Below are 15,643 nucleotides of genomic sequence, written 5' to 3' on the forward strand. Positions count from 1 at the left end.
CCATAACTCTTCTTACAGTGTCACAAACTGCCCTTTTAAGTATCTCTGTTCATTCAGAGGATGTACCCAGAATGCCTTTTGTTTTCTTTTTCGTCTTTTAATAACACAAATCGCTAGTGCCATTAATTTAGCAGAAACCATTTCCACGTCCTACTGAAACCAGAGACGAGACATGAGTGATTTTAAAGCGTTAGTATGAACAACCACAGAGAGAACGTTTAAAAAGCGCCAACGCCTGGTTTTAACGCAACGCTTTTTTAACTCTCGTGTGAATTAGACCTTATTGTTTCCTCTTTTGCTCTTAATAACGAACCGTTATTTCGCCACAACAGCAAGAAGGAGCGTCGCTGGCCGAACGAATACGCTTGCTAACGTGTGACGTAGAAGACGAGCCGGAGGAGCGGTCGTCGCCCGCTGGCTCGAGCGTGGACAAGTTCTCGAACAGCGACAAGTCGAGCGACAAGTCGTTCGACAAGTCGTTCAACGGAGTCGACAAGAGTAACGAGAAGGCGTTCGGCAGCGGGTCGTCGAGCTCGTCGTCGTCGACGCTGTCGGCGCCGGTGCCGACGCGACGCCCTGATTTGGGGGATGTACATCAAGAGCCACATAAGGTGGGTTGTTTTATGATTTATTTGTATGAATCATTTAGCAGATGTTCTAACTTCATTTAATTAATTATACACTGAAAAAACAAAGATACAGTGTCTTAGAAGATACAAGGATACAACAAAAATAACAGTAAAATATAACTGAATCTCAATTTTTCACCGAGCATTACTAGAGTGTGCGACTCTATGAGTTGTTTTATACACTACAACTAAAAATTTATCATCATTAAAATAATATCTTTCAACTTACTTGATTATCCACATTCACTTTATTTCAACTCTATTTCGAAATAAATTTCCAAATCGATATCCTGAACATTATCTGTCACTACAAAAAACATAAGACAGGGTTTAACTTTAAGCGCGGGTTCTCTTAAATCTAGTTTTGTTGTATTTCACATAGACAACTATTAAAGTGACAGATCCCTGGTTTAAAGTTAGTGTTTAAATTGTTTTGTAGTAATACGATATAATTGTCTTTAGCCGCGGCCAGAGCCTCGTCGCCAGTTCCTCTCAACACTAGCGCCTCTCACGGCGTGTGTGGGCAACGCTCACCACGAGGGCTTCTACTACGTGCCTCCTGGGAACACAACATCCAACACTGAACTGGACATACATGAGACTAATGACGCCCCAGCACCAGATGTGGTCGCTGGGACACCAGGTGCGTATCACGGAAGTCCTACCATAACCGTGGCGCCGTCGTTGATGCGGCTTGACGGAACACAGTGGGGTTTTGGTCGGTATGAATCCGACATAACCCACGTCCCATTCCCCGGAGACCGTGGGTATCTATGCAAGATTTCCCCACTTAAAAACAAAAAAAAAGGTGTGTAATACTAGACTAGATGTTCTTACTTGCTAAGGAAATTCGTCTTATCGCGATAAGAATAGCCTTACGCTAGCTTCTTTAATCACCAAACACAAAAGTCGCGAGTACCATACTCCATAAAATATATCAAAACATAAACTTGATCCGTTGCGACGTCAAAGAAAACAAATACAATTTCACATTACTATAATAAGGATATGATAAGGATACATATGTAAAGCTATTCAGAGATTCTAAAAAGCAAATTATAATATACCTCTCCAATCTCCATTTGTTTTCGTATCAACTGTATCAATGACTTACCAAAATATATATATATAATTTGATGTTCAAATATTTGTTGTAATTCTCTTGAGTGAATAAATTTCTTTGAAGTGTTATTCAGTGGGTTTGTTTGTATCAATAACGATATTAAATTATGTCTGTTATGTTATTGAATTTTGGTAAAGTACTTGTATACAGAGCGCGCGTTTATGAGTAGGCGTTTGAAAGGCACGATTGCTATAAATACAAAGAAAATCATTTGACATTTTCGTGTTATATAAAAATATGTGATAGTAGATTCTATTTAAAATAGCGTGAAACACGTAGGAGTGCAGACAAATAGTGGTTATTCTTCACGTACGATGTTCTATCGCGATGCTACAATTGTCTCGACTTACGAACAAAGACCGTATAATGCGTGTATTACTCCCAACTGTAGACAAATGTTTTTAGTATAATACGTCTTGCAAGGGGATTTCGTATATTAAAACAAATACTGAATTACTATCACGTCTGTATATACATAATTATACTCCTACTAAATCGATTCTCAGAAATATATCTCTATTGGATAATCGAATAATGAAAGGTCTAATACAACAACAACACAAGGTAGGGGTAATATTCACCCTGGGAAATGTTTGTTTTATTTATCGATAAATATCAACTGTTTATCAACTATAGGTATAAGTATGAACGCGATGCATATTTCAATGCGAACTTATTAAAAAAAATATTTTATCAACCTTTGTTCCTCTGACAGCTATAACCAATTTTAACACGTGAAAGTTCAATAAAACGGTAAACATAACGTCCATTAAATATTATAGTTTTTCGATGGACTTAAAAAATAGTTATGGAAAACTATTAAGAATTTTAAAAAAGCTTAATTGTGTTTTAAATGGTGTGATTAATTTTATTTTTTTGGCTATATTTCTAAAGCCATTGAGGAATTTATATGATATTTTATTTAACAATGTAATAAAATCTGATTACGTAATAACAGTAATCCATTTAGTAGGAATTTTCAAATGTAAAATTACGGCCTAGCAAATTCTATAACGTTTTGGATTCCATTTCGGGGACAAAGCTGCTTGATTCATTAGGATTTTGATGAGCTTTGTCGAAATCAATTATTGGGAACTTGGTCATAACTCTTGAGCCCAATGCGCCGAACGATTTCGAAAATATAAAGGAAAATAGTATTATGTCAGTACGTCTTCAAATATGTATAAAGTACGCTGATGCAGTCCGGTATTTCTTTATTTCAATTTCAGACGCCGGTATCAATATTGCGATATATTTATAAAGCTCGAATATTTGTTTATTTCGAATATTTTGAAGTATTCTCGATAAATTTTTAACAATTACGTGAACTGAACGTATTGTAGGTATTATCTTAGTGAAATATGTATTTGCAATGGGAGCATATTATAATTCTCTCATGATGATGAATACTGAACGTTCCCTCATAAACTAAAAATAATATTTTAAGCACTTTGTACATTTAACTGAGACAGTCATTTTGTTGAAAACAATTGTTGTAAAATAATCCAACCTTTGCGTTGTAAGTTAATTTGAAATTTACAATTGTGTTGATTCCATTTAAATTGTTTATTCTCGACAAAAGCATTCGCTATTCTGTATTTAATTCAAAGATCAAAGTATGCGTCGAAGTTTAAACCGAAGAAAATACTTCACGGTGTGCGGTAAATACTAGACCTCCTGGAACGCGCGGGAATTAATTTAAAACTAAAAACTAGTCTTATTCGTTCAGGCTCTGAGGATCTAGTGATTTAATATTTCCTTTGTAAGCTTCACTTTTTAATTACAACCTGAACGTTCCAAGGTGCAACTTGAACATAAATGCGGGTCTCTACCCCTCTTAGAATCTCTATTCTAAGAATGTAAATTGTATGTATTTAAGATTTGCGCCACTTTGCTTTTGGTCATTGCTTAATGTCTTTTTTATGTTTTACAAAGAATAGTGAAACAGAACCTTGCAATTAATGTATGCATAGAATAAGTTTGAAAAGAAAGTTCTAATAAATATTCGTTTAACATTTACTTCTATTTTGTATGATAAATACGTAATATGGTATAAGATAGCAATAGATAAATGAAGGGTGATTAAGCGAATTAATAATTTGCTATTGAATTCGCAGCAAATGTAACGAACCACTAATCTATTGCATTGAAGCGCAACCGTGGAGCGATCCGTTTAATTACTGCTCAATACAAGGATCTGTTATACTCGATGGACTCGTCTGAAATGATATAATCCGACCAAATTCCTATTCCGACGTGAAGCTCTTCAATTAGCAATTATTGGATGAATGCGATTTATGCGCGTATAGATAACGTATTTAATTATTAAATCGATCTACTACAAAAAGACTATTCCAGCCCAGTTCCAGTTTTCATCCGATTAAAATGTATATAATTCGTATTTGTGATACGTAGGACGTAGGTACCTTATCTAAACAATGGTAACGAATTCTAAACGAAATTGAAATACAACCTATTAGCTTCTCATCTACCTATTCTTTATTATAATTTTACCTCAAATATAATAATGTCAATCATAAGAAGATAACATATAATTATTTTGGTTCGTTTGATGTGAATAAATACTTTCCCCAATAATACGCCGTAGGTTGGCCGTAGGCGTACCGCCTTATTTGGGCATTGAATTTGAAATGTCATATCAAAATTGATTCTATTAAATAAATAAAGGGCCATGTTTTATTTTGTGGTATAATGGGTTCTGAAAAGGTTCTGACGTCATAGACTTATTGGTGACAGAATGATATTGGAAATTGAATTTTATTCACTAGGTGCTACAGATGATGATAGTTTAGCAGCGTTTGCGCGGGCATCGGCGCCGCGGACTGAAAGGCTACGGCAGCGGTACGGGCAAGAGTCGCAGCCTGTTAGTAGTGATGATGAACATGATGACTATGGTAAGTTGTTTTGCAGTACATAAATAGTTAGGACGTATCTGTTAATTTAATATTATCATACTTTGAATGAATTACCAATAAATTATAAATTGGCACTCTTGGTTTGTGTGCAGTACTTACATAAGTATGGTTGGTTCTAATTTAAGATTTGCCTTACCTTACCAAAATATATAATCAAAATATAATCAAAATTGTTCTATTTTTCTTTTTGCTTACGTACCTAATCGTAGCATATGCAAGTTATTCCAATCTTTATTAAAAGTACTTGTTACGCCCAACCTTACGCCCAATATAGCATTGGAATATTTCGAGATACATTTTTGATATAATGAGCAAGATGTAGGTTGGATGTATTGTGTATCATGAATGTTCCGTATGAATTAAATATTCTTTGGTTATAATAAGCTTTCATCTTGCTTTCATGTACTTCTTTTATCATTGTATATTTTTACGGACACGCAGAGAATTCCGTGCTTAATGTTCAAAGGCTTTTTCTAATCAATCCTCATTTCCGGCGCGTCTCTGAGCAACCAACCAACGCACGTTTCATAATACGACTGTACAGTATAAAATATAATGCTACATTTATAAAATTGCCGATAATATACTTGATCTCGGAATAATTAGCCTTATGTAACACGTATCGTATAACATAATACAGATCGAATACTTCACGTTCAATCTTCTTCGATATACAATACGTCGGAACATAATTGATCACCTACAATGATGTAATGCGGACCGATCACGGAGGGTCGACTCGTCTTCCTCTCGTCTTTCTTTTGCACTATCCATGCAGGAAATGTATTTCTTACTTCGAGTCGTAGGAAAAGTGATCGGGCAAAAGGACAATCGAATAATTTACTTTACAACTCTCTCGAAGTCAACTAACTAATTAACTTCTCGGTGACCCTGATCATCCTTTAGAATCGACTCTTTGTTGTTTTTGTGTTCCAGTTCTAGACGAGATAAGATTTCTCTTTCGACGTTACAAAAACCTTCTTTGTGCAAGCTGAACTTTTGAACAGATCAAATGGATGTCTTTTCATCGTCCGATACTCGATCGAGTCCAATCTAATGGTGACTTACGGATACAAGTATACAACTCAATCTAATTTTATAGGAACTCTTTTGTAACTTGAATGTTTGCCGCAAAGGTAACAAATTAGAAAAGTTTTCAAACGGTAAATTATTAAATATTTAATTTTTAGGATCGAGTTCATAGAATTAATTAAGTATTCGATATAATTACTTTTCATAGGTTAAAAGCTAGTTAATCCATTTTTAATCAATTTCTACTAACTCACATATTTATCAAAGAGTTAACAGGTTCGAATATTTTGTAAATATATTAATTAAAGATTTATTGAATTCTACTCATCTCAATTCCCCGAACTTTACTTGGCGTATTGTCGTCAACAACTATATTCACATTATTCCATATCAAAATTCGTTAGTTTGATTCCAACTTTTCTTTGCCCCGTTTTATTCGCTGTTCTCCATCGCGTTCCGAACTGATTTAAACTTATAACACACTATACAGCGGTCAAATTCCAACTAACTTTTCAAGAAAACCTGTTTGACACAACTTTTATAGTTCTTTTCTCAGCGTAACTTACTAACAAAGTTAACAAATAGGGATTAGGATATTTTCTTGTAAATACAAGAAACAGGAGAATCTTGATACTTTTAAACTATGTATAGGTTTCCACCGGCGGCCAGCAGTCCGCGGTATAGCGGTGAAGCAACAGCTGGGAGCCTCTGACGACATCCTGCAGCAGATGCAGAACGAACTGCAGCCCACGCCCAGTTCGACGCCCATGCAGATGCCGGCGCACGCTTGCCAGCGGACCACTAGCGCTAACTACGCGTGGCCGTACTACTCGGAGGCGAACTTGAACTCGCGGCCGCAGAGCAGAGCCAGTGTTAATACTAATTGGTAAGTTTTATATGGGGCATTTCACGCGAAGCGGACACAGATTTCAGGGTCAGGTTTTACATTTCGGTTATATTTTAATATGTTACACCTGTATATATCATGTTTACGAAACATTTTTGCTTTTAGAAGCTTAGTTTTCAAAATACAGTACCTACTTTGAAGATGTCAGTAAGCGCGAGGCATGCGCGACTGTAATTATCAGTTCAAGAAAAAGAATATTTAAATAAATTGATGACTGAAAAATAAACCACATTAAATAAGCTTTTTAACCTCATAATTTTAATTTCGAATTTATTTTTAAATTCTTTAGAAAAATAAAAAAATATTGTTCTTTGTAATTTTTTACATACTTAGCATATTTTTTAGATCATTAAATAAATAGCTTAAACTACATGCAAAGTTCTAGAGTGGTAATCTCAGTAGTTTAAAAGCTACATGTATTATAATTTATAATGGCGAAGCGCGGCAATATCCCCATACTAGCGCCTACTATCTAAGCAAAAACTACAAACTAAACTACTGTGCTCTATGCTCTCTTGTGTGCTGAATTCGTCTTTGATCCAAAACGCGGTTTTACTATCAATAAAACATCGACAAATATTTTGATAAAAATTCATGAGTCGGTAGGAAGTGCGCCGAGTCAGCTAGTAAAAAATAAATAGATTTGTTTGTTTTGCAATGAAAACACATTCTATTTCATAGGTTTATAAATTGTTTGCTCTTTTTATGGTGTACCGAAAAGAAATAAAATGTTTTTATTTGATTTTGTTATAAAAAGTAACTGATGAACTATTAGTTATTATACGGGCAGCTACTTTATTGATCACTACATTATAATGACGCAAATATTGATACAAAGTCTATGTATGTTTGAACAAAGCGTCTTCGTGCTCGAGCTAAAATTCGATGGCTGTCGGCAGTCGTTAAGCCAAGTCAAACATATTGGATGCATTATTATTAACAAGCGCTGTGTTGAACCGGGACAAAGGCTAAAGAAATTAGCCTGTCATTCGAGAATAATTACGCTGTACACTGGTAAAGGAATTTTCATAATCGCATAAGTGGTTTTTCACTAGATTTTGACTAAAATGAATACAAAATGTAAAATTCTATCGCATGTAAGTTTTTTGCTTCACAAAGCCTTGAACTATGCTCGGATATATTTACGTCGTTGGCTGCACGTATTTTTTTCGCAACAAAACGTTTTTTAGTAAAAAGTGAACATCCGCAGTTGCGCTGTCAAATACGTAATCAGAGTCAATCCGCGTGTGAAACCTTCCGGATCCGCGCTAGGGCTGAAAACTGAAAAGGTTCCGTCACAATAAAACTGACTCGTTTTGTATCGCCCACGTACATGGCCTATGCGGGAAAAATATGGGTTAAACGGGTATTAGAAGCGTAGTAGCTAGTGGAATTGCAAAAATACTATGTTATTTTTATTCTGCGTATAGGTATGCTTCAAGGAAGAATTGTTCTATTGACTTTATTAAGAACTCGATATAAGTTAAACTTTTGATATATTAAATACACCGATTTAATATAATTGGGTTAAAGTAATTAAATATTGAAAGCGTACAGCTTGCCGATATAAAGTTACATGTAGACCAAACAACCTGTGTCCGTAGTTTAAGCTTAAGAGTACACTTCGACGTTCGAACTGGGCGCTGTATTTAAACCAATTTAAACAATTACTAAATGCTTTACTTGTGCGCCAAACAATGTAACCTAAAATAAATTTTGCCTTAGTCCGATGTAAATCTCCACTGAATACAAACTAACAAGTTTTAAGCTTTATGCTTTTAGTGTGTTATGAAGCTGCTGCGTTAATGTACATGTGCTCTTATTATTACTTTGTAATAGTTTTAATATTAAATTTAAGCAGAATACAGCAAAGTTTGCTTTGGATAATAAAGAGCACTTTAATTTGTGCATTTTTAAGTAGAAAGCTTCATTTACGTAAAGTAGAATAGAATAAACGTTTTATAGCAGGTGCTTTGATATTATCGTCCTAAATTAAAACGAGTGATTTTTGTTCACCTAAAAAGGGATACACAAAGGGATACACCCCGACTCAATGGGATAGAATGACTTGCACTTGACAAGTATACCGGGATTACTTAGACACGGTTTTTCAAAAAAATTTAGAGTCATTCCGTACATACATACCGAATATTTTCGTAATGACTTTCAGTTTACGAGTTGTTTTAGTGTGAAATAAATAAATGAGATAGCAAAATATTTTGTGAAAACAAACTTCCAAATCGTTTTTCCCTCGTCCAGAATAACATCAATTTGTAATTAAGGTTTTGTTGATTTCCAACTCAGAGGCACGAAATTAATGAATATTTTTTATTACGAGATATATTTTAACCTTATAATTAAGTCCCGTAATCCCGTTGGTGCTGAGCTAAAAAGCGACAAATACTTACAGAGTTAGTGGAGAGCTTCGCCACGGATTGTGTCAAGCTTGCGCCGGAAAATTTACCTCGCTCTTAATACAGTTAAAACCCTGATATACAGATAGAAAACTCCTACGATATTCAATTAAAAGCAACGCTGAGCCGGCGTATATGAAACTAGACTTGACAAAATAGAAAAACCAGTTCTGCAGCAACTACGTGAAGTAATCCATTAGACTCGAGTGAAACGCCTTGTATTATTTGTTTTACACATATCAATCCACTTTAGCTACGTTCAATTAAAAACCAATAAATATGCGCACATTTTTAAAATGTAAACGAAGAAAAGTCAACAAAAATGTGCCGATATTTTATTTATTGTAACGTTTTCTACGAATCAAAAAGTTGTTTACAATACAGGCGTTTAACTTCAATTAAATAAACCGGCTAGGGTTGTGCGTGCGGTTTTCCTGTAAATGTTTTTATTATACCGACAGCTATTTTGTTCATTTTTTTGTAAAATAAAATGCCTACGTGTAAACGATAATTATTATCAGTTCATGGAAATATTGGTGATTGGTTTATGAGCCAACAAAACTAGTGTGAGAATTCAAAATTAAGTTTTCCTATTATCTATTGCTGTCGCGCTATGCCTCAAGCCTCCCCCGTAGACAGCTCGGGCCGAAAATGCTTTTTTTATATAATGTTCAAAAATTAGTTTTATGGAAGGCGGAATAAAATTAATTATTATTATTAAAGGCATAATAGAAAATCTGTCCTATTTCTTACGTTTTGAAAGATTTATATCTATCTTAATAATTAAGATATGACAAAAAGGAAAACGTAGGAACATGGCTAAAGTTACCATAGATTAACAGTAAAAAATATATTGCTCTAGTGGCACAATCCAGGGAGGAAACAGGGGACTATGTTTGTATGGAAAAACGGCTCTTTTAATTGCTCTTAACACTTTTAACAATTATATTGGAAATGAATGAATATTATATTTAAGCTTTCGTTAATAAATATAACAAGATTCTCTGAAAATCAAAAATATAAATGTGTTTTATTGAAAATTATAGTTCAAACTCTGAAGTAATAACTTGCAATCGATTTTGTTTAACATTTTCTTGACACATTTTGGGGTTTTATTAGTGAAATTCGAGACTAGAGCTTTGAGCAAATTGTTTTGGGCTCTTTGAGGATCTGATTTCGAAGGTTTATATGAAATACTTGGGTAATATTTCGAAGCCATGGGTAACTTCGGCCAAAGTACTCAATTTAGCTATTACTATGGCTGAAACATGAGCCTTTTTCATTTAATATGAATTGTCTTAATAAAAAAAATTTGAATGTGTGTATTCGCAAATTATAATTTGCATATAACTTACGAACCGAGATTATATTAGCGATATTATCTCTTGAGATGAAAATTAATTCAGTTCATGCGTTGTTATAATGTAATTATCTGACATAATCCATTAAAAGCGGTAATTACATTATTATTGTGAATCTTAATCGGAATCTAGATTTTTTACACAAAAATAAACGTGACTATCCAAAGAATCTTTTTTATTATTTTATCTTAATACAAAGATCATAAGGATAAACAAAAGATGAGAAAATAATAGGTTTGTTTAACTTAAATAAATATAAAGGTGCTATAAGTAAGTATAATAAAGTATTGTTCATAGCGTCTAGACAGTTTGAAATGCGTAGGTCGTTGTCTCCAATTAATTCGATAATACGGTTCAAAAAACTAGCTTATCTTTTAATGCGAGATAAAAGCGCTACGTTTATTACTTTTTAAACCACACATTTTGTACACAGTCGCTATGAGTTTCGTACTAAAAAGATTCATGAAAAGTTTTCAGGCGGTAGTAAGTGTGATATTTTAATGAGCTTTGTATATTAATTAGACAATACAAACGAACATTAATTTACGCCGTTATATTTTTAGTTTATCGCAATTAAGTTAACGTACGTGTTAATTGAAAGTAATGTATAATCTACTGCAATTTTAATTAAATTTATTATACCGCACGTGAGCAGAAAAGTTTCCTTCAATTTTCTTCTTCACAGCGATAAAAGGAAGTTTATAGGAGACGATGAAAATAATGGACGTATTGTTTAATAAAAATGGAAGATGCTTATAGCGATGACATTGTAGCTAAGCGATTGTTGCTCGCTCGGGTTTCAAGGACGGCGATTGTGTGCGCACTCCGTCTCGGCTGCTGGGACATGATGCAAAATGTTTTACTATTTTATGTTTTAAATATAAATATAATAATAACACCAAACTTATTTGATATCCATTGTATTGAATTACTAAACCGTATAATATTTGAGACGTTACAGATTTCTGAAAATTCATAATACAACATTCATATGTTAAATTTACTGCAAAACAACTCAAAAACTCTGTCAAAAAAGGCTATATTTCGCCAATATTGCCTGAACTTCTGAGCATTCGTAAAATCTGCCAAACGCTGCGTTGAAAGTTACTTGCTTGCTACGTTACGTTTCTATTATAAGTTAGCAATTTCAACATGATAAAACATTTTTTGTGTTTGTTTTTGGGAAAAACATAACCTATATTATATCAGCTGTCACTTCAATTTTTATAAAGTTCTTAGTAACTTATATAGATATGGGAAACTTTTATACTATTTTGTCAACATTTTCCTTTTCCATACTGTATTTTTGTTTTGATGCGAAATAAATAAAAAAGGTAAGCCTATATCGATGACTATTCCAAACCTGCTTTTCTGTATTTAGTTATATCAAGTGTAAACGTTACAGTGTACTGACGGATAGTGAGACTTACCTTTCCAATGTCCATTAGGCCTAAACACTAAATGAGCTTACGATAAGCCCTTCAAAGGATCCCGTACATTCCGGGTTTCAAGTTAAATGGGTGTAATGCCTTAGTACCTATTGCCTACAGGTTGGTAATTGGAATTGTTGAGACGTCTGTAATTTCTGAAGTATTAAATTGATTACTTTTTATATGCATAATAAATACTATAAATTTATTAATAAATTTATTAATAAAATCAGACTAGGATCTAAGTACACGCTTAGCCTTTCATCCTTTTTCCCAACGGAATTGTACTGGATAAAAATACTTATACGATGTTATCTTTCGTTTTATGAAATCAAATCATGCTAAAATTTTTGCTATACCTACCTAATTCAATATTAAAAAGATGTAAATACTTTGTTAAGGTCAATAAAGTATAGTTTTGGCTACGATTTCGAAACGTAATATATATGTACATGTAAGTTATAAGCATATATTCATAATATCTTCAAGGTCCATTATGTAACCTGTCTCTTTTTATTTTATCCGTACTATAGAGATACAGATATCCTCGTATGTAAGTAATAGCGTACTTTGTCCATTATTATGACGATATTTTACGGTAACTGCTCAAAAAAACACAGCCATAACTCGCGTAGATGTCTCACATTTCATTCCTTTCAGGTCTACGAAATCTTCAGATTACGTCACAGGTCGGCAATGCAGCACTACGCCGGTGCCCCAACAACACACGGACGCATGTTACGCACACGCTCAAAACATGGCCACGTACACACACTATCAACAACACCGGCAACAACAGCAACAGGAAAATATGTACAGAAATTGTTCTCTCTACGCAAACATTGGGTGAGTTTTTCTCCATGCTTAGGGGCCTCGCTAGCGATGAGTAAAACGATCCACCTCTTCAGAACGTATCTAAATGTGGGTCAAAAAGTTCGACACACATAACGTGATGCGTTATAGTTATACAAATTCTAAAGTGTATAAAAGGAACTCTATTTAGAAACATATTTCCTAAAAATAAAATAGAATAAAACATTCGAAAAGACGAACATAAATCGAGATTTAAAGTGAATCCCAAATGTCAATGCAACGAGAGCAAATAAACCACAAACACAGCGTAGCAATTTGCAGAAGTTAAACCAATAACTGTTCTAAAATTACCATGTAAAGCGTTAATTACTGACATCGTGTTGAACGCATTTAGCTCGCGTCCAATAAATTTTCTGCTAATATAACGCGAGTTTCCGCTCAATGGTGCGGCGGTGAATTTTGCACCGGCCGTTATGGAGAAACTTTTTCAGTTAGTTAACATTGTTGTTCTTAAGGCTCCTTACCTATAGGGTATAATTATATTATTGCAATGGTGGCTCAGTGGTGAAGATCTCAGACTTCAAATTGATAAGTTGGGGTTCGAGACCAGGTGAGCAGTGAGAATGTTCAATTTTGTTATTTATATAGAAAAAACGTGTTTAGCTTAAAAATTTAAAAAAAAGTCTTTATTACTTTAAGATACACGTCAATTACTACGGAAACCTTAACCATTATGAACAACCCACGTATATTTCGACACTTCCAGCTGTTCGGACAGTAGCCAAGAGCTGTACAGTTCACAAACGAGTTCCGAACAAACGTCACCGGTGCGGTCCCGGTGCCGGCGGCCGGAGTCACCGCCGCCGATCCGCAGCCACCACCAGCTGCTGTACGTGCCGTATAGCACGCACTACCACTACCAGCACGAGTACAACCAGCACTGGACGGGGAATGACTGTGAGTGAAAACACTTGCCTTTCTTTTTGAAGTGAAAACTTCTTTAGCGGCGTTGAGCACTTTTTCTGTAATGGGTATAAAATCTTAAACTCGCGTCAGGACACGTGACCTGATCGAAAAAGCGTAGACGGATGAATATCAAACATGCTCAACGTTAATAATCAAGTTTTCACTTCTGCCGGCACTCCCGGAGTGCAACCCGTCTTTTTTTTTCGCGTGATGTTTTATAAGTGATTTCTCATAATATAACCAAAACTAAAAATAAGTAAGTACACAAAATGATTTGATAAAGTCCTCGCAAATGTTTTAATAATTGTTTATAAAAAAAAAAACATAATAGGTATTAATTACCATGTCAAGTAGAAATTGTAAAAGTGTGAAAATTAGCGGTAACTTCGTTATTTTTTTTATCGAGTAAATTTTAATATATTGTTTTTGATCAAACAGAATCCTGGACAACATCATCTAGTTTGGTATATATTTTATTTTTAAGATTTGGTTTTGAATATTACACGTGTCATTTAATAGAAGATTGGTAATTTTACCCCCTCTTAAGTGTATGTAGATATTATATTATCACCGCTTTAACGCGGAAGCCGCGGCTTGTAATTACAAAGACAGTCTATCTTATAGGTTTTAAAATTTCATTTTGTTTGATATAAATGGTTAAGTGTTATTTCGAAAACATCAAAAGTTAAGTATTTGATATTTTTTTAAATCTATTTTGAAAAAGTAATTAACTTAAAAAAGTGTAAACCCAAAAAATCCAGAAGATTGGTAAAATACCATTTCGTTAAAACACAAATTTAATTAAACTTGTATCAACTCAAATTATTTTATACTTATTATTTAAAGTAAGCCGCTGATTAATGTTTCCTCATTTTTGCAATAGAAATCATTTAATACTAATAAATAGAAATAATCAACTAACCTGACCTGACCTAAAAAAATTGCGGATTGATGAAGCTATTGAAAATAATAGACTGATAACTATACAGTATAAACGTAGGTATATCAGGTTTCGCTTTCATTAATAATTCTTACGTTTTTAATTACTTTTAAGTTTTTCTCGCGTTCCATTATAAAATTATATATTCACTATTAAACTCCGAAGTCCGAACTAGATGTACGAATTTAATAATTATTAATTAATTACTTTAGAAGTTAAAGTAGTGAAACTTTTGTAAAGTTCTTTGGTAAATGGCAAAAAGAGCATTTAAGTTTCATTATCTTTTAACTTTATAAGAGAATAATTAAGTAAAGGATCGCTTGAAATTAATAAATTAATTGAGAATTGAAAAAAAAAATATTAAATGAAATTGAATTATTTTTCAGATAATCATAACTTATACGACGTTATGATTACATTAAAAAAAATCAGGTTTTATGAAATTAATGTATTATTATTGAAATTTACTTATGGATTATTATAGGAAGAAAAATAGTGATTTATTTTAACCAATTAAGTAATTTATTTACTGTCCCTTGTGGTTTCATTAAAATAATATATTCTTATTAATACGTGTGCACGTACGTGTAATATACTCGTAATCGTTTCTTATTATTCCCCAATGTAAACCAGAAGTTTAGTACGTAATTTGTCTCAATTAACTAATTAATTTCTTGGTAATACAATTATTGTTTTTGTAGGTTGTAATTTTTTAAATTTGAAATTATTTCTATCTCCTATTAGAAAAGCGCGGCGCGGCGGTCGAATATTTATTGTGTAAATTTGTATAGAAACGGGCCCTTGCTGAAATTATGTACGCAGGCTATATTTTTAGTTAACGATAATAAAAATTACGTCATGTTTATATTTCATAAATTTTGAACGGACAGTGATATATTGTGCTTTAAAATATTCATTGAAAAATCGACGCATTAACTCCTTTGTGATGGTACTATTTTAAGTAAGAAATTGATAAAACGAGCCACGAACGACCATTTAAATATGCGACCAAAAATTACTTTATTTTTAACTGATAATAAATTTGAAAAATGAAAGTGACAAATATTAGGTATATTCTTCTACCAAAAGATC

At 33.4% G+C, this 15,643-nt stretch overlaps 1 protein-coding gene across 1 annotated transcript in view; it reads left to right on the forward strand.

The window, feature by feature from the left end:
- Nucleotides 1-15,643, forward strand: part of LOC149911248 (uncharacterized) — a 99,276-nt gene that overhangs the window by 77,384 nt on the left and 6,249 nt on the right. The window contains exons 8-13 of the mRNA XM_090113645.1: nucleotides 333-611; nucleotides 1,092-1,272; nucleotides 4,542-4,667; nucleotides 6,372-6,606; nucleotides 12,493-12,678; nucleotides 13,412-13,602. Of these exons, the coding sequence (XP_089969771.1) occupies nucleotides 333-611; nucleotides 1,092-1,272; nucleotides 4,542-4,667; nucleotides 6,372-6,606; nucleotides 12,493-12,678; nucleotides 13,412-13,602 (1,198 nt within the window). The remainder of the gene's footprint in view (nucleotides 1-332; nucleotides 612-1,091; nucleotides 1,273-4,541; nucleotides 4,668-6,371; nucleotides 6,607-12,492; nucleotides 12,679-13,411; nucleotides 13,603-15,643) is intronic.

The sequence above is a fragment of the Colias eurytheme genome, chromosome 1 (assembly GCF_061535395.1).
Source record: "Colias eurytheme isolate Ceu_HAF_F1 chromosome 1, ilColEury1 Martin Lab GWU primary, whole genome shotgun sequence".
In the NCBI taxonomy this organism is placed as follows: domain Eukaryota; kingdom Metazoa; phylum Arthropoda; class Insecta; order Lepidoptera; family Pieridae; genus Colias; species Colias eurytheme.